The sequence below is a fragment of the Netta rufina genome (genome assembly GCF_964035555.1).
Source record: "Netta rufina genome assembly, chromosome: 5".
NCBI lineage: Eukaryota > Metazoa > Chordata > Aves > Anseriformes > Anatidae > Netta > Netta rufina.
In genome coordinates, this window is record NC_140128.1 from 31,814,485 (window position 1) to 31,842,047 (window position 27,563).

At 39.3% G+C, this 27,563-nt stretch overlaps 1 protein-coding gene across 1 annotated transcript; it reads right to left on the bottom strand.

Moving 5' to 3' along the window:
- Positions 1-27,338, bottom strand: LOC311209503 (cytosolic phospholipase A2 beta-like; the record flags this gene model as incomplete). Its single annotated transcript, XM_084286885.1, has 21 exons — positions 1-245; positions 1,812-1,998; positions 2,695-2,861; positions 5,645-5,830; positions 6,380-6,484; positions 7,681-7,818; positions 8,835-8,952; positions 9,559-9,781; positions 10,027-10,163; positions 11,162-11,297; positions 12,216-12,253; positions 13,260-13,370; positions 13,490-13,617; positions 14,044-14,107; positions 15,320-15,362; positions 17,116-17,174; positions 18,334-18,465; positions 19,189-19,325; positions 19,995-20,171; positions 21,007-21,079; positions 27,318-27,338. 21 exons carry the CDS (start codon positions 27,336-27,338, stop codon positions 1-3), a joined length of 2,625 nt encoding a protein of 874 aa, XP_084143011.1.
- Between the last annotated feature and the right edge of the window lie 225 nt (positions 27,339-27,563).

Sequence of the window (27,563 nt, forward strand, 5' to 3'; positions counted from 1 at the left end):
CTATGCATATTCAGCTCCAGAGTGGCTGGGGAGATTCCCAGTCCTGCCACTTCTTTTCCGTTCCACGGCGCTCTGGATTGCCTGGAGGAGCAGGTCTCTGTTGTTGAGGATGTTGTATTTACTTAGGTTCACGAGTTTGTCAAAATTTTCAGAGGAGTAGATTAGCCTAATGAGGTAATAGGGTGAGCAGCTGTTCTCCAGATTTACTTTGCCTTCTTCCATCTCTGAGTGACTGCGCTTTACCCCTGCAGAGGAAGAGAAAAGCCACCACCATGAGCTGAATCTGGAACAGAACACCCCTGGTGTTGGAGGGGACTGATCTAGTTAGCAGAACCAGCTGTTAAAAACAGCCTCCAGGAGACTACACCCCACCACGCCTTGCAAGAGCCATTCCTGGTCAGCTGTCAAACAGTCTGGAGGTGCAGAGGGATCCGAGCTCCCCACGTCAGCCTCTCATCTTTCAGCACCTCTTCTCAACCTCAGCTCAGCCAGATCCCTTGCTGCTGCCAACATCCATCATCCCTGTTGTGGCAATCTTCTTGCTTAAAAGCAAGACACCCTAATTACCTCCACTAAGAAGCCCAGCAGCCTCATATTTATGCTTTTACAAATGTTTACCATTATACTTTCTTTCTTTTTTACCTAACTCCTTGAAGTCTGAATCAAATATGCCCCAACCACAAATGTGCTGTAAGATGACAGTCAGTGGGGCTACAAATGGACTGCCCAGGCATCCCCTACAATGTCTACTAGAACCACGTGAAAGCAGCACATGAACTTTGCTTGACACACAGCAGGCTTTAGTCTAACCCAGTGGTTTCTTGGCAGTGGGATGTCAGGGTGCTGGGCCCAGACTGTCAGTAGAAGTGGTTGTACTAAAAATGTCCAAGCTTTACTTCATGGAACCTCCTGATATTCAGAGAGCTGCATTATCTGTGCTGTCCACATCCATGTACACCTACATCTGCTCCAAGCACAGAAAAGCACAGTCTATAGTGTCATTGTAAATGGGCACTTCACAAGCCAATTCTTTTTCTTTTCTAGAACATAGTTAAAAGCAGGAAAAATAAATATCCACATTCCACAAGGTGTCTCTCAGCCATCTGGAAATGAAAAGCTCCCCTGTTAAACTTAAAATCCACGTAAACAAGTTGCCAAGGACCCTCCTCCCCCAACCACCCACATCAGCTGCTGGCTGTCAGCTTGATCGATGAATCACTGGCTGCTGGGAGACATGCAGGTGAGCGACACAGCTCACAGATTTGGGCCTGGAGCACTGAGAAGCTGCAGCAGCTGTTTTGCTCTGCATACTCTCATCTATCTTTCATTCAGAGTGCCTCTGAAACACTCACCTGTTTTACCTGCTAGACACTGTTCAGTAGCCTTACCTGATGGCACATTGCCATTTGGACCAGCTCCAGCTCCACCTAACGAGCCCAGTTTCCTCTGCTGGGCACCTCCTCTGTTTGTCTGCAGAGTTTCTGAATGTGATTTTGTTGGAGTATTTGTTAACATACACGCTCTCTGAGCATTCAGTGGTAAATATCATAGCAGCAAAGGAGCTTTACTTAACCTGGTTTGCTGCTATTCCTATCTTTCCCCAAACGTTCCCTCAGAGACAGACATTTTGCTGTGGTCCCAGAACCACAATATAGTTTTGGGTAAAGCTGTAAGGAGAGGGGTAGAAGACCAGGTAGTCTCACTCACACAAAGGCCATGCTCTCTCATAAAATTATTGCTAGAGAAGACAAACAAGATCAGTACTGTGGAAAGACAAATGACCCAAATTCAACTAAAATGGCTGAGCTTACCAGGCTCCTTGAATTCCTTAAAGGTGTCATTCACCAGGGGAAAATGAATTACTATGGGTGCTCTGGGGTCCTCTGGATCCGAAAACACGTAACATTCCTTTGGGTTTTTCTCCTCTTCTTCACTTAGCTCCACTTTGGGGAAAGGGATTTTTTGTATCTTGCAATATTTATATGTCATCTCCAATTGCTGTGGATACAGAATGCCAATGCCTTAAAGCCAACTCTAGGACAAGAATCAGGTTTACTGATGCATCATAGAAATACTGTGGCAACTTAATTTATTCCCTAGAATTATGCTGCAATGAATGCATAGACCAAAATAGCCACAGAATAACCCTACTTTTTGCCACCACACACCACAAGTCAGAAAACACTTCTCACCCTATAAAGTTTTTTACAGTTAGAGGAAATGACCACACTTAGAATTTGAGTATATGATCAAGACTTAAAGAGCAGCTTACTTCAAAGTTTTAATAAAGCAAGGATTTGCATATTCTGTCCTGTTGATCAATTCCCATGCCCCCCACCACACAAAAAAAAAACATGCAAAGGGGAATAATTTTCCTGACTACCCATGTGGACCTGCAGAAGCCCTGAAATATGTGATTAAAACTAAATAAACATGGTACATACACTACAATCTAGAGCAACCAACCTCATACAGTCCTCTCCCACAGAACACCAACTAACTCTATTACTCACCTCAGAATCTAACCCTTCTGGTATGAGGATCCCTTCTATGCCTTTATCATTTAGTCATTTCTGAAGTAGATGGTCACTGTGTAATTTGAGCATTATCTATGAATTTGGCTATTAAATTTCACAGCTTTACAAGAAGAGTTTAACCAGGGCTGGAAGGAACAGAGCACGTTAATCTTCTCACCTTGAACACATTCCCCAAACCATAATCAAGTGAGATAATGACGTCTACATTCCTTTCTGGCCTGAAAAGTGCTGCACCACTGGTGTTAATGAAATAGCCAACATCTATCAGGCAAAGATATTTCTGCAGCGGTGTCAGATTGTTAGGGAAAGAGTCCAGCACAGTGTCTGAAAAACATTTTGAATATAGTTAGCAGTTCATTGGTAGGAAAGAAGGAGTCAGTAATTCTGGCTTGCTACACAGTAAGGGCAGCCCCTTGGTTGCCCTCAAGACCAGGCTCACCTCCCTCCATAATGCGACCCCACAATCGTGGCCTTGCAAAGGCAGGCTGTGAGGCAGCCAGGCAGAGGACAGGTGAGACACAGACTCCGCTGGCCTCACAGCTGCTCTGGGGATTGATTTTTCACAGAATACAGACTTTTGCCGATTTTTTTCCCCTGCTAAGAACTGTGAAAAATGCAAACAACAAAAATAATTTCACAGTGTACCAACAAATCTAACAAATGCAGTACCTCTCTGCTCTTATGCATTGCTCTTTATTGCTTTTGCATTCTCTGGTGTAGACTCCTGTCCCTGGGTGAAAACTCTGACTTCAGCTTGCTTTCAGTGACCTCTCATATTAATTTTCTTAGCTGAAAAAACACCAGATCATGCATGCACCATCTCCTACCATCAGCTTAAAATACTGCTCAAATTAATTAAACCTCACATTAACTCAAAACACAGCAAAAAGTGGATTATCCTAGCTGGCGCGTTGAGATCTAAAGCCAGTTTCTAACAGCTAGATTCTCGTTTCTCTGCCAGGAACCCCACCAGCCACCCTGTAGACAGCAAGTCCCCTATTGTTCTCCTGGTATCATTTCTATTTCCATAGAATAAAAATTTTTTGCCATGGTTTTAAATATCAAAATAGTGTTTAAAGAGATTTCTTCAAGTTCACAAAATGAGGCAGCAAAGCCCTGAGCAGACCCCTCAATCCCTGAAACATCTGTGCTTAGGTATGCTCAAAAAAATGTTGATTTCAGAAATACTGCAGGTAAGTTCCAGCATCTCACTTCTTTCAGCTGCTCTGCTGCCCTGGCCTCATTCTGTAGTGTTGATTTAAACCGAGTAGAATAAATCCAGCTTGTTCCATAGCCTGGAATGTTTGACAGCATCTTGAAGTAATAACTCATATTTTTCCATTCCCTTGGTGTCAGATCTTTACAAAATTATTTGCTTATTTTAGCATTCATGGCTGATAGGAATTCACAAATTCTGCTGTAAAGAGAGACGTTTGCATGCAGTCCCTTTTTAGCTCTAATTGGCCTGGTGAATATTTTTAGTTGAAATTACAGTGCCTCAATTTTCTTATCATGGAGATGGAACTGTGCAGTATTTATGGCTGGATAAGTGAATTAGAGCTAGGCTTTTCCTTGGGAGAGTCTCTACCTCCATTTCATACTCAAAAAGAGGCTTTGAAGAAGCTCTTCCTCAGGAATTCCCTCAAAAGCACAAACCCTACCGTAAATGTATTACAATGATTCCCTACTATGAGTTCTCAAATTTATCACCACAAAAATGAGGCTTTTCACAAGCCATTTAAAGTGTTGTTTTAATATGTCAGTTAACCTGAGCTGCAGGGAAGTATTTCAACAGAACTATATTCTGGAGACCTCTCCTATCATGAGGCTACCATTTCTGCCCACAGAGCTGGCATTTACCCCTGCGCCTGTTCTAGAGATGGATCCAGCCCTGGTTTTAGCTTGGTCTCATGCAGGTAGACAAAAAACAATACATCATCTACTGTTGTTTCCCACTCCAGACTTTTATTTTCCCTTTTCCCACTCCAGACTTTGGCCTTCCACTTATTTTACTTTATTCGGAGAATATCTGCCCTGAGGTAATCTTTAGTTTTCCTCTTCCTTCAAATCCTCCTTGAAATCTGCTTCTACCTGTTTGCCTTTACAAAACTGCTAGTCGGTAAATGTAAGGACCTTTTTCTTAATGCTTGCTGACTGACAATTGTATCCTTAATCCGCCTTCTTAAGCTATTTGCTCGCTTCCTTCTCTCACCCACCCTTCTTATGCTACTTGTTTTCTTAGAGTAGACTCTTCTAGGACAAAGACTTCTTGCTTACTGAACATGCTGAAAGCACTTGGCACTCTGTGGGCTCTGCCTTAATCCACAAAAAACTCCACACCTCTTGCTATTGTCAGCAAGCTTCAGGTAGCAATGGCAGCCAGACATAAACAGTGTTGTAACTTGCATGAAACAGAGGAGACAAAACACAAATTGCCAAAGAAAAGGACTCAGAGGAGGCAGAGCACACGTGTTTCCTTGCTGAAGTCAGATTAGCCTGACGCATGTGGGGTCCTCCCATGCTGATATCTGCCCATGGAATAAATGCAAACGAGGATGCTGGGATTACAGGAAGATTTGTGGTACACAAAAGCTCAGCTCCATTACCTTTCACACAACATTTCATAGTTTTTGAGGTAAAAATATTATGACTGCTTACTTTGCCCTCCTGCAGAGCACAGGCCATAGGAAATTACTGTTCCATTTATACATCAAGCCTAGGTATTATGTTTGTTTGCTATATTCAGTCAAAACCTATGTGGCTCCACACAATTACCTGCTGGTTTATGCCCCTAATGTTACCTCTGTTTCTTTACCTCAAGAGTCTATTCTTTTTTTTGATTCTTTTGACTATTAAACCTATGCAGAATGACAAATTTTCTGTAGAAGAACATGCTGTGACTCAAATTACAGATCTCTTCAGCAGGTGGCCCATGGACTAGTTCATGATAACCAGTTAACCCTGAAGAAAGAGATAAAACCAAATTCCATCTCAGAAGACTTCCAAACCCTGAGAAAGTATCTCTAAATGTGAGATTTCCAAAGTCTAACAAAAAAAAAATCTGAGATGTTACCTGCACACTGCAGCTAACTCTTTGTTGCAGTTACCTTTCCATTCAATAAATTTTTTCTGATGGGCATAATCCTTATGAAATTCTAAGCCTCTCAGGAAGTTATGGGACTTTCCCAGTAGTGGACGCTTGGTCATAATGTCCTGAAACATTTCATACAACTTCCCTGACAAACAAGATGGAGGCTCGATGATAGTGGTATCCTCCTCAGGGGAATGTTTTTCTGAAATAGAGAAGGAAATGTGAAAAAAAAAAACATAAGCAATCTGTTTTGCTAGACACCTTTGCAGGCTAGCTGTCCTCGCTGTCTTTCTGTGTGTCTCTTCCTTTCCTGTTTCTCGCAGTCTACTGAAAAATATATGCCCATTTAAACACAGAGATAGTTGCCTTTGCTTAAAGCAAGCATGCATTATTTTCTTTTATATACTTTCTTTGTACTTTTGACTAAAAGCATAAGCCACCCTCCTCATTTACAGTCACAGGAGTCACTTAACAGACAATGAGCAAATTCTAAATGAAAAACATTTGCAACGAGCATGAAGTGTGCCCCTGAGTTAATGAAATAGAAAAAGAAATAGAAACAAATGAAATCATTCTGATACAGCTGAAAATCATAATGGAAGATCTACAGCTATGCAACACAAGATGCACTGGTTTAGGGAGAATGTGAGAGATTATTCACAAACAGTTGTAATAGTATAACTTCCTCAATCCTCTCCTTAATAGTAAGCATGGTCTGATGAAAAACAAGTATTGATTTGGAAACTCTTACCTATATCTACCATATCTTTGGCCCATCGTTCCCAGAATTCATTTGAATTTGAGGACCAGTATAAGCCATCCAGCAAATTCCTAGTAAAAATGTTTGTCCAAAGACCTGCAAATCAAAACAATTGGGAAAAGTACTTCACTAACATGTTAACCACTATTTCATCATTTTTTATTACAAGTATCAATGCTACATGTTTTTGCCAGATATGAATTCACTCCATTATGGTGCAGCTTACGTAGTAGGTCTCAGAGAGCTCAACCTTAATGATGACAACAATTCAGTGTTCTTCCTCAAGAGATAACTACTCCCAACCATTCACTGTATAGTTCAGAGTAACAAAATACAAGGTATCAGTCACCCAAACTATGTTTTAGAGTGCTTACTGTGTACTTGTGAAAGAAATAAATTATAAGACTAGGGAATCACAGTGCAGCCATATAACCATAAGGTCTTTCTTTAAAATGATTTATTCTTTAAGTTGATCTAAGGCCTGTTTTTCTCTTTCAGGCATGTTTTGTTTCTGTGGAGTTCAACTAGTACAGGAATCAAAATAAAATTATCTCTGTATGTGAGTGTGCTTTTAGAAATGAAAGACCTATCCTCTGTAATAAGCCCCATGCCAGGTATTCATGTGAGGAACAAATTCAATCTCTAGCAGACTTCACAGTGAGAGAAATATGATTTTTGTCTCCAGTGGACTCTTGCTTTTGGTATCAAAAAGTGCAGTTCTGACAAGGCTTTCAAATCTACCTGGGGGAGATGGATTCCTCTGACTAGCTGCTTTTCCCCTTTTCTTTGTCTTTAGAGGCAGGACAGCCAGTCAAAGAAATTGGTGAAGGTTAAAAGGGATTCCTTCATCCTCGTGGGCAGGGAATATTACTGGAGATAGACGACAATTCTCAACCCACAAAGCTTAGATGGTTCTTCCCTTTGTGGCTTGTTCTAGATGAATTATATTTTATTTTCAGCTCTTTCCAATTCCACAATGCACTGCCTAGAAAGAGGCGGAAGAGATGATGACTGGGTAGAGGAGGAAATCTTACAGTTTCCTCAACTTGCCTTCTCCACCTTCTTGTTTCACTCAGAATATGGGAAGGGGAACCCTGCCACACATGTCCCACACTTGCCCAGGGAAAAAGAGAAGACAGGAGAAAAGAAACTGTACAAGGAGTAGAAAGTGTTCAGAAGGGGTAAAAAGCCTGTTGAGCAGACCTGCTGGCAAGGGCTGTTGTACACAGACCAGTGGCTAGAACCATAATTTCTACCATATTGTGATTAACTATACTGCATTGCTAGGTCACCTTCCAGATAGCAGATCCGAGATTCCGGCAGCTTCTTCACTCGCCTTCCCATGAAGAACTCGCTGTCAAAAAATTCTGAACGAATGGAGGCTCCATATTTTGGTATGGCCACCTCATAAGGAGAGAACTCTGTCCACTCTACAAAAGAGTTGACATATGCCACGTTTACTGTCATACAGAATAAGAAAACAAAACCTAGGCCTGTGGATAAAGCTATCTGCAAGTTACATGAACTTTGCTGGTCTCAGCAGCTCTGTACTACTAGTAGCTTGTACTGCAAACTGTCTAGTTCCCTAAAAACTGAGATGTGATTCACATACAAAAGGAACTAGCTTTTTCTCCTCAGAAAAAGTCTAACAATAACTTCAAAAACTTAGATTTATATTTATAAAGATTCTGCGATCCCACTTGTCTCTAACTCAAGATCATCAAATGTACACCATGTAAGTGTGATCCAACCTTCAAGGAATGACCGGCATGAAACCTCTGCTAAACCAAACCTGTCAGACTACATGAAAGCAGCCTGAAGACACATCAACTCAGAATTAGAAAGTAACACAGTGTGGACGTGGCCACACAGTTTCCTGACTCAAGCTGTCCTGTATACGTATTCCCGTAGAACAGTAATCATGAACCTAACCTCATGTAAGTACTAAATGGTTTTTCTTTCCAGTATCTGCTCGCTTCAGTACCTCTTGCTGAATATAGTCTGTATCTAAAGAGTGTCACAACATGCCAATCACTGTAATCATACTCCACTCTAGAGATTTAGGTAAGTGCCAGTTACATTTCTCAGCACCTCTTCAAAATAAGGAACCATGATAGCCATTTTATAGGTGTGAAACTAAGGCACAAAAAGATTATACAATTTGCTTCCACTCACTCACAATGTATTTGGCAAAAATAGAGCTTCATTCCAGATCTTCAGAAATGCCTTGTTTGTGCCTGAGGGTGTTATCCTGCAGATCTGCTTTTTCTAATCAACACCCAGCAATTCACAAGAAAGACAAACATTTTATTAAAAGATGAATGCTGAGTTGGGGCAACCAACAGAGGCATTCCTCCTGCATTCCCCTTCTAAACACATACACTCCCTCCCTACAAATTCTCTTTAGTCCCTACTCAGAGTCAGAAGAAACTCTAAGAATACTTACCTCTAAATTTGAAAGTACTGTACTTCTCCTCCTTGACATTGAGGACTGCATAGAAAGGCAGTGGGTTTTGTCCATGCTCCAATGCCTTGCGCTGGTCTGTGAGTTTGTATTTTCTTGGCTAATCAAACAGATAAAAATCACAGTAAACCTCTGGAAAAGCATAAGGCAAAACCACTGACAATCTACATGAGTACTGATAGACTACAGGTGTTTTATTACCCAGAGGAATCTGTGGGTCACATTTTCTTGAAAGACCTTTTCTTTCATGTTCCTTTCATTTTCCTTCCTGGTTGCCTTTTTGATATCTACTGACCTGTACATTAATATCTAAGTGCCTTGACTGTCTATGTCCAACAGATCTTTACTAAGACTCAGACTAATGTTCACAAGAGGGCAGGTTACTCTAGCTCTTAAGTGTCCAACTAGAAACATTAAAACACCTGACTGCTGGGGGGTTTGCTCAGTTCTTTCTTAAAATTGCGAACTGAAATTGCTATCCATTGGGCACCCCACTTCAGAGGCACCGACAAACCACCAGCTACTCTGGAAAATCCTGGCTATAGGATCCTTTGTCATTATTTACAAATCATACTGGAATGCCTCAGTTGCTCTGGATTTGTTCCTCTCATTATGTCATGCAAACAAAGAGGGAAGTGCCAGAGAAAACAAGTGGACATTTCTCAAATTTGTGGCAGGACAAGGTACGTGGCAGTGTGTAACATACCCGTTCATGTAAGAACATTTCCTGAACAAGTGACCACAATGTTGTAAAAGATGAGACATGTCCAGCTTTTGCCCTTTCAGCAAGTTCCTTGTGATAATACTTCAAATGTTCCATAGACATAAGGTTGAGTTTGCATTTTGTCACTTGTTCTTTTACTGCTCTGAGCGGCTCCTCCAGAGTCTTCTGTGACCAATCTGCATGCTCATATAGGTCTGCTAGAGTCCTAAAGAACAAAAATGCGAGAGAATCATCCATTTAATAATGAAAAATACTGTATTTACCCAGACACTTTCACCAAAGCAGAGAACTAGCTAGCTTAAACTGAAGTTATGATAGAGAGCCAACTTTACCAGGGAATTATGTTCACTTCTAAATAATGTAAGACTTTGAAATAAATGCATCTCTCTCATTATGTGGAAATGTGGTGTCATAGTCATTCCAAATACAAATCACATCTTCTGTACTCACCATGTTGAGCCAGAAGCCCCAGTGACATAGGTAACACAGTCCAACAGATTTAGCTTCTGAAGAGCCAAGAGGTGGCCAAACATAGCTGACATTGCTCTGAGGCCTCCACCAGTTGCCATAACAGCTATTACTGGGACCTGTTCAAAACATAAATATTATCTTCAGAAAGTTACTCACTTGCCTACTTGGAAAAGCCTAATTGCAGCTCCTAGAATTTCTTCAGCAGACTTTATTGCAGAACAGTGAAATCAATGTTCAGCCAGTCTTTACCAGTACTTTATTTAAATTAACTTCCAGATACTCAGAGGGTTTTCATAATCTCAAAGCTTGGATGAGTTTGGAAACTGTTAAAATTCAGTGATTTTAACCCTTCTTCCTCTCTTTTTTCATTATAATTGGAATTGCTATGATTTATAACAGATAATGATATGATTTAACTATAAATAATAAGAGTTCAGTAAACATAATTAAGAATGGATTCAAGGAAGTCCTGAACAGAGTTCAGGAAAAAGATATTAAGCAAACAAAATGATTCTTTGGACAGTGTTCATTCAACAAATAAAATTCCATCAAGAAAATAAATGTTCACTTTAAAATTCACCCTGGATCTTGGCAACAAACCATGCTTCAGCTGGAGCTTGTTAGAAAATGTTCTTTCTCCATTCTGAATAATTTTGACTTTTTGTGAAAAGTGATTGGAAAATGAAAAAAAAATATAAGCCTAAAGAAGGGACATTACGGAGACTTCACAAATTTCCACAGGAGGTGAATTTCAAACACTCCTGTTTTCCTACTTATTTTGGATTGTCTGGTTGTCTGTGTTGTGTCTCACAGAACATACCAATGCCTCATATTGTGCTGACCTGCCGCATCACACAGTTGGAAACTCTGACCTTGAAGACAGATATATTCTGTCCTTAGGAATTTGGCCAAATGAAGAGAATGGAGGCCTGAATAGCTGAGCTGAAATTTTAGATGAGTATGGGATATGCCACTCCAAGAACTTCAGTTATGCTGCCATTCAAATCAATGGGTTTGTCATCAATGTGCAAAAACTACTAGAAGGTTTGTGGAGAGTTGTGCCAATCCAAATTCAATAGGTCCACAGCCCATGCTCAGATTCCAGCTCACAGACCTCATGTCCATGTAGATCTCTTTCCAAATGAAGAACCCTTTTCAGGGCACTGGCAACCACTCTCTTCCTTTTTTGCAAGAATTCCTGCTCTTCTCGGCATAGATCATATCCTAAGCGCACATCTAGTTTTTCCGTGCTGCAAGATAAATAGGTCCAGAGGCACAGGATTAGTGTTAAAAATGCACATGGATCTATTTTCAGCAACTGCAGTCTATTAAACATCATAAAGAATCACGATTCACTGTTCAGATTTACAGGCAGAAATGCAGATCTCGTTTGCAAATAAATTAAATGTTTCACTTCTACACAGTCTCATTATTTTCTGATATTTCAGCATGTCTTACTGCCAGATTAGGACAGCAGATATGGAAAAGAGGAAGGATTATTTGTGTCCTCCAGTAGCTTTGTTAGTTGAATACTTTCTATGTTTCCTTAAAAGAATTTCTGAGCAAAAGGTCATTAGAACCTAACAAGGTCTTTCGTGGGGATTTAAACCATTGATTTCTACAGAAACAGTAGAATGAAGAAGGTATTCAAATGATTTTGTTTTTATTTTTTATATGTCTCATTATTTTACAGCATAACGTTTCATCTTCCCTAGCTTATGCTTGTTTCTATTGATAATACCATGTCTACAAATCTATTTTCTTAAGAAAATATGTCTGGTTTGAACAGCATATAGGATCTGGATGTTTAGATCAAGTCAAATCCCCTTCTCCCTCTGCCTTCTTCCTGCTTACTTGTCCCTTTTGAAGAAATCTCCAATCTCAGTCTTCGGTTCTTTGACGCAAAGGACATCTGACTAAGTTCCTCACTGTTTGAAATTCTCATTTATTTATTTGTTTGTTTATTTATTTTGCATTTTAACACGACTGTTGCCCCAAATCAATTTACTTTTGCTCTGTTGTGGTGACTCTTTCATGGTGACTTAACTGCCAAGGTATTTTGCCCTTAGTCTTGTGCATTCCTTATATCTAAATGAAGGATACTCTGCTCTAGAATTCATTGTTCAAAGAGTAATAAAACTTGTAGAGAAACAAAACAGTCCCCTTACCAATCATTTAGTTGGAGGTACAGCTGCAATGGCACATTCTGTAAACAAAGAAACATGAGCAGGAATGTGAATGACTGACTGTGAAAATAAAGTTTAGAGATCCAGATTTTCAATGACTCCTGAAATGCCTCCCCACTACCACCACCCTTCAGTCTTTTAGAAAATCGTAGCAGGAATGGGAAGGTAAGCAAATAAAAACCAAACATATTATATAGAGATGCTAGAAAGGCAGGAGGTATTGAAGTGGTTACCTGACCAGACTGTGAAACAGGACTGCTACTCACTGTCACCCCATGAACCAGCCTAGCCCAGCAGCAGTATCACACTGCCATTCTCTCATTCTTGAGAATTAAGAACAGTATCCAGCTAAAGACAGTGTTAGGGAGAAGAAATACAAGTTACCACATCCTTTCCAAAAGCTACTGGATGTAGGGCAATCAACTGTGAAACAGACATTCATTCTCCCATCTCTGTAGGAGAAATGTTTCCAAGTAATTCTTTTCCTCCTGTATTTGCCTCCCATTTGCTGCACCGTGTGAAAAAGGATGTCTGGCTGTTGTTAACAGATTCATCTGGTCACACAGCAGTGTCATTCCTGCTTTTAAAGCAACTCAAAGTTGTACCTGTCCACCAGTTACCATCAATACTGTTGTACATACAGGAATGTGCAAAATCGGTCTCTGAGGGTAAGATTCAACTCGTCTAACTTTAGCCACCTAAAACGTAGGTATATAGACGGAGCTAACCACCCAGGCTTGATACAGACAGTAGAGACAGTATTGAACATTCTCCTTTAACTGTGTAACAACAGAAGAAGTTGGTCTTTTATTACATTTAAACATTGAACTTAGGCATCTAGAAATGGCCAGGATGAATCCCCAATTACTGATTTTACAAACAGAAAAATGATATTTCTTATATTTGCATCTTGTCTTCTCACCCAGACTTACCAATTGAATTATTTTTCCAATTGATATTATGTTAAATAATGATGGTGACTTTAGTCGTCTCTCCAAAAGGTCATATAAACGGTGAGGTACTTACATGTCTTACAGGGAGGGTTACTTTCACTTTGTGTCCAACAGGGAGAAATTTCAGTGGTACTGTTAAGGTGTCACTTAAATTGCTTCTGTCATCTTCCTTATCAGAAACTTTCTGCAGAGAACAAAAAAAAAATGTATTTTACTCACAGCAGGGCAGCAGTTCTCCACTGTTTTGGTGACACTGAAAATAAGCAAACAGTATGGGAATTGGCTTGGTGCAATGCACATTACCTGCAGCCTGGCTTTTAGAACTGGTTCCCAAGCCTTCACACAATGGAAGTAGAAAGTATCTGTGTCCTCTGTAGCTTTCTGTGTTCCTTCATGAGATGCAGGCACCATAAGCACGAGATTTTTACCCTCTAGTGAAAACAGATTTGTTTAGAGAGTATTACCACTGTTCAGGCAAAAGAGCTAACAAAGTTTGCTGCAGACATTCTCTGTGGTAAATCCTCCGTAAGTTCCTACACTGACGAGTCTTCTACAACACAGAAACTGGTTGGTACTCCCGCATCTATCCCAAAACTTGGCGTGCTCCCAGAGTCAGCACTCTCTCATACCTCTACCAGTAAAATTTACTGTGCCCAAATTTGATAGCTTCAAGGAATTGGAGATCGGAGATCACAGAGTTCAGAGTTACAACTGGAGGCAGTTCAGGGACTTTCACTGCACTGCATTTTATTGTCTTTAGAAGGTTATTAGTAGTCTTTGTAACCTGAAATGCCTCCATCTGGATCTGAATGCTTATGATTTGGTTGTGTCCTCACTTCACAGGGATATCTGCATACCTTTCAAATATTTCCTGCTTTCATTACTGTCCACTTGCACTTCCAAGCACCAAACTTCACGTGACTGTAAAAGACAGTTTGAAAAGTTTGAAAAGTTTGAAAATAGCAAATGCCGTATCTGCAGCAAATAGCAAACCATCATGCAGCCATCTAGTAGCTACAATATAGGGCTAACCTGAACTGGTCTCAGTGCTGGCAGCAATCTAGCTGTACAAGAAGAAATTCAGAGCTCATTATTTCAGAACAGTAGCCCAGTTATAATGCTTTACAACTAGCTTGTCCATACAGTGGTGCATTGACAGAGGTGATTATACCCATTGAAGTTATCCCCAAATTGGGAATCTCTGTACTACACACTGTTGCCCAAACTCAGGTACACATATATATGATAATTACTTAGGAAGGGTGGGAGGAAACCACCTGATGATGAGTTTTAGTGTATCATGGCCATGATTCGTCTACAAGGCATCTTCTTGTTGGTTCTGATCATGGATTTATTCCACCCTACCCGCCACCTGAGTCATTACAGTTCACCCTTAATAACTCAAGCCAGGATGGTTTTCCAAGCCATTTCAGGAACAACACATGCCAATCATTACAGCTCTTATGCCTCACACAGAAAATGAGGGGGAAAGAACAGAATATGTATTACTTTGCCACATGGGTATTAAAGGCTAGCATCTGGAAATCATACGCATGCTTGGAGTGGTTGGCATGAGGTGCTTTGTACTCCTTTGCTGCTGGGCCAGCCCAAGGAGATAGGTAATGGACCACATGCTGACTAATACCACAAGAGGACTCTGTTTCAACAATTAAAATAGCTGTTCATTAAAAAACTCATTTCCTATAAAGCTGCTACATTAGATAACCTTCCAGTCATAAGCACATTGACTACTTATTGATGTCTTCTTCTATAGACTCATCCCTTTCAAACCTTTGTTCTTCCTGCCAAATGTCACGCTATATTACATGAAACTCATTTCACTTTGAATGCCAACCAACACAGGATGCTGAAACATTAGCAAACCATAACTGTTTAAAATACTGATATATGAGAACTTCAAGAAACACAGTTTCTCTTTTTGCATGGAGTGGACAACATTTATATCATAACAAAGGGGAATTGTTACACATTTTTCTTTTATACCGTGGACCGTGCTCGTATCAGTAACAGTAGCTTCTGCTCTCCCTGCAAAATACCAGATGGCCAGGGGCAAAAGTAGAAAAATAAATGAAGGAAAAGTCACTCCAAACTAAATTCATATTTGAACCTTACCACTAGGACATCATTGGTAATGACATACTCTGGAGGACCAGGACTAAAAAGACAGAAGCAAAAAAAAAAAAAAAAAAACAACAAAAAAAGATGTGTGAGTACCTAGTATTTTATTTTTTTTAATAGCAGTTTTACAATCTTTTCTGCTTAAAATTGCATATCATTACATTAGTGTCATAATTTGTTTTCTGAAAGGTGTAATGTATGATCATCTGCTAAGTATATGAACCAAAATGCAGTTGCTAAACAAGAAGACAGGAGAGCCCATAAAAATAATAATTCTTAAAACTACAGAAGAAAAAGGTGTTGGTCTACGTGGAATCATGTCCTGCCCCTAACAAATGGCCACATGGTTTGGGGAAAACAAAGACTACTATTAATGTACTCTCCAAATACTTATTAGGACAGATATTTCTGTCTGATCCAGATTACAATGTACAACTGGTCACCAAAGAACGGCAAATAAGGATTAGCTCACATCATATGTATGACTGGAAAACATACAGCTAAGTAATATAAAGTCTTTGTTCCAGATATTTTACCTTGTAAATCCTAGGTTTGTCACTGAATGGAAGTAGTTATTTAATCCCATGAGTAACCTATAGATTCTACTAACATAATCTCTAATTAAGGCTAATGCTCCAATGGCACTATGTTACACACATTCGTAAGTGCTTCCATAGATCTGAAAGGACCATTGAAGCTATGTAGTATGTAATCTTTGACTTTCTGCAAAGTCCAGGACATTTTACCAAGCAGCATGTCAAGCACTATAACTTCTATTTCAGCAGTAGAATGTATTTACATATAAATAACTAGGTTTCACTTCCAAGGGTGGAGAATTCCGCACATGCTTTGTAACTTGAACTGTGAAAAATGTTCCTCTTATTTCTAGTCTGAATCTGCTCAGTCCAGTTTCCAGACACTTCATCTCATTCTGTGCTTTTTGTACATCTGGCTGTGATTGCTTCCACATTTGCAGGGGATGCTTGCACCATCACTTAAGGTGTCTTTCACAGATAAATTAAATAGATTTTCTGAGCTACACTGTGTTAACCAAGAATGCCAGACGTTTTTTCTGCACCTATTCCATTTTTAAGACTAAGAAGCCCTATTCACAGTTTCTTCTTCTAATCATGAAGTTAGTCAGTTTTAAACAGACTATATTATGTTTTTTGTAATGTTAAAAACTGGACAGATAATGCTGTTTAGTTTGTTTTTTGTTTTGTTTTGTTTTTCAGTCAAATTTGTGATGGCATTTAAAAGAGAGAAAAAATTTATCTTATGGGATTTGTTCTCTTCCAATGTTGATTACCAATTTGAGGAGGAGGGCCTTAATTTTACTATTTGTTAATTGCATGTTTTTTCAGTTTAACTATGCTACCACCTAATGATTTTTCTATTGCTGTCTACATCATTCTATGTAGATTTTGTGGTAATAATACATGTTTTCTGGTCTTTTAGAAAAACTAAAGTGTTCAAGGCATTGTTATATGAGTATTAACAGCTTGGAAAGGACCTCTCCTAGGTCTTGTACGCATCTTGTGCACAACTTATTGAATCCTGCCAATGTTACTACATTTCCATGATCAGGATTTAGGTATCAAATATAAGGTAAGACTTGTAAAAGATACACTGAAAGACAGAAGTAGCTGAGAAAGCTAAGGTTAAAAAAAGAAATTGAAACAGCAATCTCAGCTCACTGCTGTAAGGAAGAGCTGGACGAATTTCGTCTTTCTCTGAGATATTATACTGCATGACAGAACTAAACCTTTCAGCTTTGGAATTTTACTCACATTTTTTCCATCCAGAATTCCACTTCCAAACTTTCCCATTTCTTAGAGCACCTCTCTTTCTAAAAGGGAAAGAGTAAAATACATGTGGATTATTGGAGGCTGCAAGAGTTCACTAGTAGAGACACATCAGAAAAGTGTTGCACTTCCATGGTTGATATCTCTTCTGCTAACGTTACCAAAAAAGCTAAGAATGAAATGGAAACCACAGGCTCAGGAAAGGCAAGTAAGATTAATGTTCTCCCATCATTGGATATGTAGTACTATACATCCTTCCAAAGCTCAGCTGAAACAGAAATATATCTTTCAGTAAAGACGGTCTGCCTGGGAGAAAAATATTGAAGCCCAGCAACAAATGTCACTAATTCCAGTGTCATTTATATGTACAAATCATTTAAATCACATTCACATTGAATTCAGCAGAGATGAAGTGGGCAAGAGCGCTCCAGACTGAGGAAGTTATTGAATCATGTTATTTCCCAGTGACTCGGACAGAAATGGCTGAGAAATGGCCACCAGCCTGCAGAGTCACTAGGAGGATCCCTGTTAACAGCTTTCAGCATTTGGGAAGTAGCTGTTCTTGTAGGTATGGACTGTCTCCTTCCTGTAATAAGCATGTAGCAGTTCCTCAGCCACAACTCATGGAGATGTCACCAAGCTGTCCCAGTTTTGTTCCCTGGAAAACTCTCTCTCATGGGCTCCTTAACAGAATACCAAAGATGTTAATAGAACAGGCATGCCTTCATTACAGGCTATGGAAATCTGAATCGACTAGAGGAAACCCAGCATGAACCCAAACAGGAGAAGCCTGAAAGAATCATTTAATTCAACTGGTTAGTGGATTGTCTTCAAGTTTTTAATAAGAAGTTGTAATTTAAGAGGAAATGTCCTCTAAGCATGGGAAAAGTGGAATAAAGCTGAAAAGTAAGAAAGTTATTTGTGGGATTATAAAAGATGAATACGACTGTATTTACAGATGCTAGTTATTATCACTTTTTTGTCTGCACAGAGACAGTTGCATGGGAGAGAAGCAGCTTCATTTTCTGAATCTGTTAAAAGAGATTAATGAAGTCATAAAAATCCAGCACAATGATACCTGATTTGATGAGATATTGGTAATGATATCAATACGTGAGGATATCTGTTTATGCAGACCCAAACCTACCTAACACAGAAGCCAAAATGGAAAGTAAGATCTGTCCATGTATTTTCAGTCCTTACCTCTGATTTCAAAGCAAATGTCTCACGGACTCTCTCTCCAGGTCTGACTCTAGCAACATTAAAAAGAACTGTGAACTGCATGTCATCTTTCGTAAGTGGATCTTCATCACACACTGCCAATTCTAAAACATTCTGGTAGTAGAAGAAAATAAATATGAACTTACTGAGCTGCTGTTTAAAAAAAAAAAAAAAAAAAAAAAAAATGATTACAGACTTTTGCTACTGATTTACTAGCACTGTGCTTTCTTTCAGGAGTCTGCTAATGTGGAACTCAATCACTAAATCCAACATTGGGAAACTTATAATTGAATAGAAGACAACTACTAACAGAGAGCTCCTACTATTCCAAGACAAAAAAGATGCTCAGTGCTCTGTGCCACTCTCTGATAACCTGTCCAAAGAAAACTATTCAGTTTCTTCATTCCCAAAGTTCTCTTAACTGCATAGCTTAGGGTACGATTAATTTCATCAGTTGAAGTCATCACAGTGCAACTTTGCTCTCTAAACCACAGCGACTCCTCTACCCTTCCCTTACAATCAGTGGAGGGAATGCTTTTTCTGTATTAACCATCCAAAATAGCCCAGAGATGAGGCATGCTACAGCAGTACTTATTTCTCTCAGGTGACAACCAGGGGAATCTAGACTAGCTCAGATATAGGTGTATATATCACAGATGTCTACAACTATCTGAAGGGAACACCACTCCATATGTCTGCTGTTTTGTGCTAATGAGTCAGTTGCAAATTCTGTTACTCAAGCATTGTTTTTAAGTTATTTTGTACATTTGACCCACAGGGGTGAAATGTGAGGACTCCCAGCTATTCAAAATAGTAAAATCTCTGTTTTTTCACTACCTCAACTTCTCTCTGGATCCTAAAGTAGAAAGTCTCATTCCAGACAGGGTTGTCAGAATTCTTGATGGTTTTGGTCTGGAGCTTTTCATTTGAAGCAGATGGCAGCCACAAGCGCACATAGCAGTCTGATGCAGTCACTGCAGCAGAAAACAATTAAAATCCCAATGCCAATATTATAGATGAAAAGTAGGGCAAGGCCATGATTCTGGGGATTAATAAATACTTTTTTTTTCCTTTTTTTTTTTTTTTTTTTTAATAAGTACAGACATCATTGGTTAGAGGCAACCAAGAAAAACATCTTAGTATACTACCTAATTCCTGGGTAACTACAAGTTGCAAATACACACATGCACACATGCACACACAAGATACACTAAGAGCAGTGTTTCCTGTGTGAAGACAAAGAGGCAGAAAAGAGCCCACTGACCATTCATCAGGCATATTCCCTACCATTCCAGTCAACTGTGTTTAAAAAGAAGTTTAGCTGAAAGCAATGCTAGTTCCAAAAAGGTCTATTAGGACTATTACAGGAAAAGAGAACACGTATTACAGAGAAGACGAGATGAGACTGGCTTGCTGTCTCACAAGACAGACACACAGAGGGGACATGCCTGATGTCTAGAAGTGTTAGCTACCAAGTAAGAAGACCTGTTGCAGCTAAAGGCTGGTGTGGGTCCAAGAATCAAGGACATGAGTAAGTCAGAAATCTTCTCATTTCTACCCTACACCTATTCTTCATTATTAGTGCAGTCAGTGCCTGGAGCAGCCATCCTTTGGGAAGAGCCAGGGTGGGAAAGTTCATTTACTTTGTGGAGCTTGACATCGGTGTGAAAAGAAATCTCCGAGATGGTGTCTTTCAGAGCTGGAGTCTGGACTTGACTGAAGATGTCTACTGCAGCCCGAGATGCCTAAATACTTCAGACTGGTATCAAGCAGTGAATAACAATGCCCCGCAAGGTTTTGGCAGGAAAGTGGAACTGTCCCTTCAATAGAGTAGATAGAACAGGTCATTGAAACTCTTAGAAATACAGGTCACGCTATCACTTTTCTAGTGTCCACCTCTGGACGTCACTACATGGTATTTGAAGTAGAGTGAGAGTGTGAGAAAAGGCAGCTCAAGGTTCTTCTACTGGCTGAGGAACACAAAGGATACTGCAAAAAAACGACAGCCTGAATGGCTCATCCATCAGACACCTTGAGAAGGAGCCATAGGAAGCTGTGAGGGTGAGATAATGAGTAAAAGAATGTTGAATACAAAAGTACATGGAAAAAAATCTGTTTTGCCTGCATGTTCAGCATGTACTTAGGGCTGATCTGCAGAGGCTCTCCTTAGCCAGAAACTAGCAACATTATTTAACATGAAATACTCCAAATGACTCTGTATTGTAGAAGGCCTGAAATTCTCTAATTTACTTTTGACTATGGTGTATAATCAATCCATTTCAATAAATGGTTCCTAAATATATGTCCTGTGTGGCAAAACGCCTGCCCATGATATGATGTATGCTCACTAAGAACATCAAAACCAAACAACTCCAAGCAGATTTACAGATTGCAGTGCCCTCACATGGTCTACCTTCTCTTATTGGTCCAGAAGGTTCACCTGGGAGTCTTGGACTTTACCATTTCTCTGAAATGCCACTAGATATGACCTTCAAAGTAATGATGGCATAGGCATTTGATCTAATTATAGCCCTGGCATTAATACTTCTATTGCTCTGCTTTACGTACTTTATTTATATACCTTCAGAACTTAGGAACGTTGCTCACTGTGTAAACTCTACAGGTGACTAAAAGCACATGCAAACCACAACTCACACAGGTCTCTTGATTTGATGTTCCTGGCTTGTACGATTCTTACAGAGAGCATGTAGATGGGACAAATCTTCATCTGCAGAGAAAACAAATGCAATTAGTTTCATCGACTCATAATATAAAAATCCTATGTATTTGGAGTAGTACAGGGGACTGTCTGTCCTCGCTGTTTGCCTGTTTGAAGTGAGGGGACCACCCTCCTGTAGAAGTACACCATGCTAAGATGAAAGCATGGTTACACACTGGGCTGTTTGCTAAGTAGCCTGAGTAAGTGAAGACAGAAAAAAAAAAAGACAGGAACTCAGACAACGCTACAGAAAGCTTCTGTAGTCACCCTAGAGGTGTCTCTTTTCAAACAACCTGGTGCAGGCATGGCCATGGTGATGGTTGTACTGCCAACTTGCAGAGGACCTTGTGCCACAGATGGATCAAAACTGGGCTTTTGGAAGGCAATAATAGAAACACACCTGCCTGCCTGGTCTTGCGACAGTGCTAACACTGGGCCTGGACTCAAAGTGCTTTAAAGGCTTCAAATTTTGTATCCCAGCTAGGACTACATCTGCATGATGCTCCTAAGTAGGCCAACTTCACCAAAAGGCATCTAGAGGAATGTACTACAGACTTTAAGTGACTGGATCATAGGCCCAGCTGAGGCTCTTCAGATGAAGAAAAAAATGCCCTGCTTTGGAGGCATAATACCACAGAATCCCACATCATTAGGTGTCTTGAATACACCTAATGGAAATGGGACCATTGTTCTTCCAGACATGAGATTTATTTCTGTCATAGGCAACGTGTCATTGTAATGTTTATTTCAATTTACTTTTTCCTAACTCTAACAGAGAATTAAGCTTCCCAGCCTAAGCTACTCAGAAAATATTCAGCACATTTAAAAGATATTCTGATAATCCTGAATGAACACACATGCAGAGACAAAAATAATTTTAATTAAGGAAAGTATTTCCTTCTTTTTTCAAATTGGAACATTTCTTTTTGATTTCATTTTCAGTGTTTTATCTTCTTTTTTTTTTTTCATACTAGCATGGCACGTCAGCAATAATAAGCATAAACAACAACCAGCCCTGCTAATATAACTAATAAATTAAAACAAGACCACACGATGATGGAAGTATTCCATTAGTTTTAATGGCAGTTTAAGTTACATACTGACTGAAACATCCTATCTATTTGTCTAAACCAGAGTATCCCACTGCACTCTAAGAAATAATGTGACAGTACTATTTTGAAAGCTAGCACCATGATTAGTTTTCTTGACACTGAAAAAATGATTACCTTCAGAGATACTAGGAGTTGGGGAAGGGGGAACCCCTCCATAGAAGCAGTCACTACACGACCTGAAATTCTTTTACAATGGGGTGGAGACTATTGGCTATTTTTATTAGAAATGAGACTTGCTTTCCTTCAGCTTCATTCAATTTTGTTTAGACGTAAATGATGTTAAATCAGATGCACACTATTTTAACTGTGAATTAGCACATTAAAATAAAGGCTTAACATTAAATATTATGATGCCAATTTTAAAGTTACATCCTTTAAAAAAAAATCAGGTTGATATTCAAGAGTCACCCAAGCAGAGAAACCTTGTTGGTAAACCTACAAAATCACAAATTACACTGTCTCTTGGATTCTTAACAGTTGATTGAAACACCTTTTGTATAAAAATGCAAGACATTTACTCTTGTGGAACAAGAAACATTCCTATTATATTTTCCTCCAATTTAAAACTGAAATATTTTAAACATTCTGAGTTTAACACATTATAGACATTACAAGGTCCAGTGAGGACACTTCCAAATTACTCCAGTTGCCACTGAAATAATTTGACTTTAATTTTCCCATGCAAATAGTTATTTAATATGGAAGTACCAACTGGAACGCTCAGTCAGCATTCCTAGTAGGTTTCATTAACATGAAATATTGGATTCTGTAGCCAATTACAGGGCTGACTGTTTTTAATTAATATGTTAATTCTATGTTGTTTTGTAATCAACTTCCCCTTGCTCAATAGAAGCCCAAATCATTCTCAGAGTTTGCCTTCACTGAGAGAAATGGATGTTCGTATATAATTTGCTCTGAACTTTGTGTGATGAAAATTTCATAATTTCTTTTAAAAAAAGGTGCATCTGCAGTTCATTATCAGAGTAGTCTCAGTTGTAATAGGTGTCATGCTTTTTCACCTTCTCCCACTAGAGCCAGAGAGCCTCCTGCCTCCTTCCTTTCCCTTCCAACAGCAAGCAGTTCGCTTTTAAATGACAACATCTGCCTGCCAAAGGAAACATCATCAAAGATGACTATCCATTACTTCAGATTTGGTGCAGGATTGTCCTTATGTTGTTGTAGGGGAAAAGATAAACAGGTTGAGACAGGTAAAGGTGGCCATGACAAACCCTATGGGCTGTGAAAATTCCCTGGGGAACCCCAAAGCCATCCTGCTCCCAAGGCTGCAGTTACTCCAGCCTGCAGTAACCGTTCAGATTCAGGCTAATTCTCTTTTTCATCAGAAAAAGGCTGAGCTCATTTTCTTCTGCAATGGTCCAGAGCAGCCTACTGTGTTCTGATTTGGGTGGTCTATAATAACATCTTTGCCCAAAAGTGCTGGCACTCCAGAACACCCTTGTAAAGAAAAATCCGTGTGGTTAGAGATACCATTTGTGATTTCCATAAAATGAGACACAATGAGTAATACTGTGATTAATGCAAATTGATAAGCACAGGCATCATATCCAGACAGCTCTTGACAGTCTTGCAGCTCTACTGATCTTGCTCCTTTCAGTTCACTTCCTTGTCGGAAACACATTTTCCGGTATAGGCACACAGAGAGTAACTAATCCCCTCTGGAAACCTTCAGAGTCAAATGTAGCTTCCCAGAAGCACATCATTCTATTTTTGCCTAGAAATACAACCATCCTTACTTGCTGGAAAATTATAGTGCCACACTGAGGCTATGATAGAGTGCAGGAGTCAGCTACCTGTGTATGTTTGCATCCTAGACCGTAACACTCCAGACCAATAAATAGTGACATGTCCAGACTCACAAAAAGTAGGCTAAAAAGTGCACATGCACAAAAAAAAAATCTTTCCATTTGATAGCATTTAGCATTAAACTACACTGAAAAGCAAGAAAAGCAAGAGAAAAAAAAAAAGCAAGAAAAGCATTAAACTACTCTGAAAGCAAGTTTTGGGGGAGCAATTTCAGGTCTAAAATAGAGAAAAGGTGATAAACAGGAGGTAAAATTAGCATGGAAGAGTTGCTACAGTTGCATGAAACATTAGACAAACTGAAAATTCACATCCGTTGCCAACCTCTCAATGATTGTAATAATATACATTTTCTGGCCTACTGTCTGGCTTCCAGAGAATAGTCATACGCCTGTCAGCTTCAGGAGGACACGTAATTAGCCTACTCTCCTGTTTACAGGTAGTTAGTCACTTCAGGGTTTCATGCCAAAAAGACAACTTTGACAGTATATGAGCTTCTCAAAGCTCATTAATAAGAAGTCTGCTGAGACTGTCTTTGGATGGCAGTGAAAGAAGCAAAACCTATTGAGAGCTCCACATCCCTGATTCCACTCCATATTGCCCCACCATGCTGCTCCATGAACAAGGCCTCATGGCTACCTTCACTAGGAAATTGTTCTTCTGGAGGAGTCGTTTCTGCAGAGCCTGGCAACCTGGGAACCTCCTCCCATCACCACATGTTGGAAGTCTGACTGGCACCTCACTGTTGCACTTCTCCTGCCCCAAAACTAAGTAGTTCCCTGAGCAGAGCTACCACCATGGAGTAACAACAGGTTATATGAAGAGTTTTCTATGAGGAGTTTGCTCCCTGTCTTTTGGCATTCTGCAAATAGCTTTAGGGTTATCGCCCAGCTTTATCAGTATCTTTTAGGCATAACTAATTACCTGCTTTCACGCATCACTTTTTCTTTCCCCAGTGGCATACTAGAAGCAGTACAATGTGTTATGTAGAAGAACTCACAACAAACATAATCATTCAGCATGTGCTAATCATTTATTTTAATTTAGATACTGATGATTTGGTTCAAATACAATTTGGAGACAATCTATTAAATTAAGGTTAAAGCTATAAGCTTAAAAAAAAAAAAAAAAAGCTTCATGACCTTCATTGACCCGCCTGGTTCCAAAACACTCTCTTCCATATAGACCCTTAATAGCCAATGTGGGCTGAGTTTATTAGCCACTCTATCAATGAAAATACTGCTTGTAGTTTGCTCTTCTACCCAGATGCCTATTTCCATTAAAATTAGAGGAATGCAAAATTTTGTTGGGACAACCAACTAACCAAAGAAATACGCAAAACTAGGAGAGGGGATAGAAAGAACAAATATAAACACGTAAGCCTCATTTTCCTTGGGAATCACAATTATCCAAAATCTCATCATTGGAAGTTGAACCGTTGATAAGTAAATCTAATTTGCTTTATGAACATCTACTGTAATTTAATGTTATCACTGATTAAGTGTTTGAAGAGTCATTGTAGATTTGGTATGCGTCCCCTCTTCACACTCTCTCAGTCATCTCTTTACATGTATAAGTGGGTTGCTCGAGGTGTGGTATTGGCAGAATTTCTGACTCTTACCACAGAAAAAATTATTTCCTAGTTCATAAAATAAAACTCCTAAAGACCATTTATTCTTGTCTGAGCAAAAGAAAAAACCCTGTTATGAAAGTTAAAAACATCCCCTGCAAGTTCCAAATGAATATTTTTCATCTTGGTAGCATATTTAAATGGTAAAAACCTAACTGGGAGACATTTATTAGGCCTTCCTAGATAGCATGAAGTATCCACACTTTCCAGACAATTTAAATTTTTAATTTAAAAGAAAAATAAACCCACAAAACCACTAGGGTCTGGTTTCTTTCTCTGTTTACCCATTTAAATATACTGAAAAATGCATTTGCCTGACAGCTACCTACAGTACTGAATGAATATTCTTCCTTGGGAATAGAAGCTTTCTGACCTGAAGCTATGCTTGAACTCTAACATTTTGGCAGTGTTGCCTATCAAGCAGGATTATGTCTAAACTCAGAGAACAGCAGTTGCAGCATTAGGATTAAATGCAAGAACCTTCTCTGTGATAGAGACTTTCTAAGTAAATTTTTATTTACCCTATCTACCTGTCTTTCAGATCCAGTGTTATTTTATTAGATACAAAATAGATACTTAAAATTGAGAGATAATATTTATATCTTAGATAGATATATAGCTCTGGATCTAACAGGTAGGTAGACAGAGTAAATACAAGTTTTATCCAGAGAGTACTTTACATTTATAGTTTATATTCTTTGCTCTGAGCACCAGATGTTTGAATATTTTTATCATAGCATTCAGTCTGTCTATTTAAGCTACTGACAACTGAATCTTTAACTTCACCTGCAAATATTACTGCCTATAGCAAATATTCCTTAATCTTAACAATTAATGATTCTCCTCTTAACGATTAATGACTCTCCATGCGCTATATCACCTAACATTGTTTTCCATTATATCTAAACCCCAGGAATGCCCATATTCATTTTATATGCTGTAAAATTTGACATAGGGTTTGATATGCAAAGAATGTTTCATTTGCAAATTATTCACATTTTCCATTTCAGACATGGCATCCACTACCTTTTAAAGATACACGGGAACATAACTCTCAGCCGATAATTCCGTTCATTTATACGAAAAACTATCAGCTAAAATCTCTGAATGGAACTTACTATTGGAAAACTCAAGTCCAAACAAGAAATACTTCCACTAGAATCACACTCGCTGTAAACACGAAAGATAGCTAAATCAGCTCATTAGAACTCTCCCCTGCAGCTAAAGTAATATAAATTGTGCTTTGTTGCTAGAAAAAGGTGTTTGTTTTTTGTGGGTTTTGGTTTTTGTTTTTGTTTTCAGCTTGGGCAAGCAATGAACATGTGCTATCCTGAGAAAAGCATGCAGTAGGACTAAAGCACTTTCGTTTTGCAGTGAGGTAAACTCAAGGCCAGCCCTTTTCCTTCCTGGTGTTCATTCCAGCATGTACACCTTAAGATAGAAGAAAAGAAACGCATTTTCACCTTGTTTTTGCTTAAGCTAGCTCATGTATTAATTATGGAGAGGTAAAAGAGGAAAATAGGAAATTTACAAAGCTCAAGATAACCCTGCTACATCACACCAGAATCAGATTTCCTTTGCATCTCAACAAACACAGAAGGAGAGTTTGCTCGCGAGAGCTGGAACCAGAGTTCCCAATAACAAGGCGTCGGGTCACAGCAGAGTGGACCTGCAGTTCTCTTACCTTGGCTGGTGGGCTCCCCATGGCACGTAAGATGGCGACAGCAGCAGAAAACCCAATTTGGATAACAGATTTGTCAGCTGACAAACACGCTCTCAGCTTGTTGTTGCTGCTGAAACAACCTGAAGGACACATATAATTTATACAGGCACTGAGCTCCACCCTCTGCCTCCTCTGTGTGGAGAAGAGATTCTGCCTACGTCTGACGGGGAGATCTGCAATGTCAGAGGTGAGAGGAAAGCTGCAGTA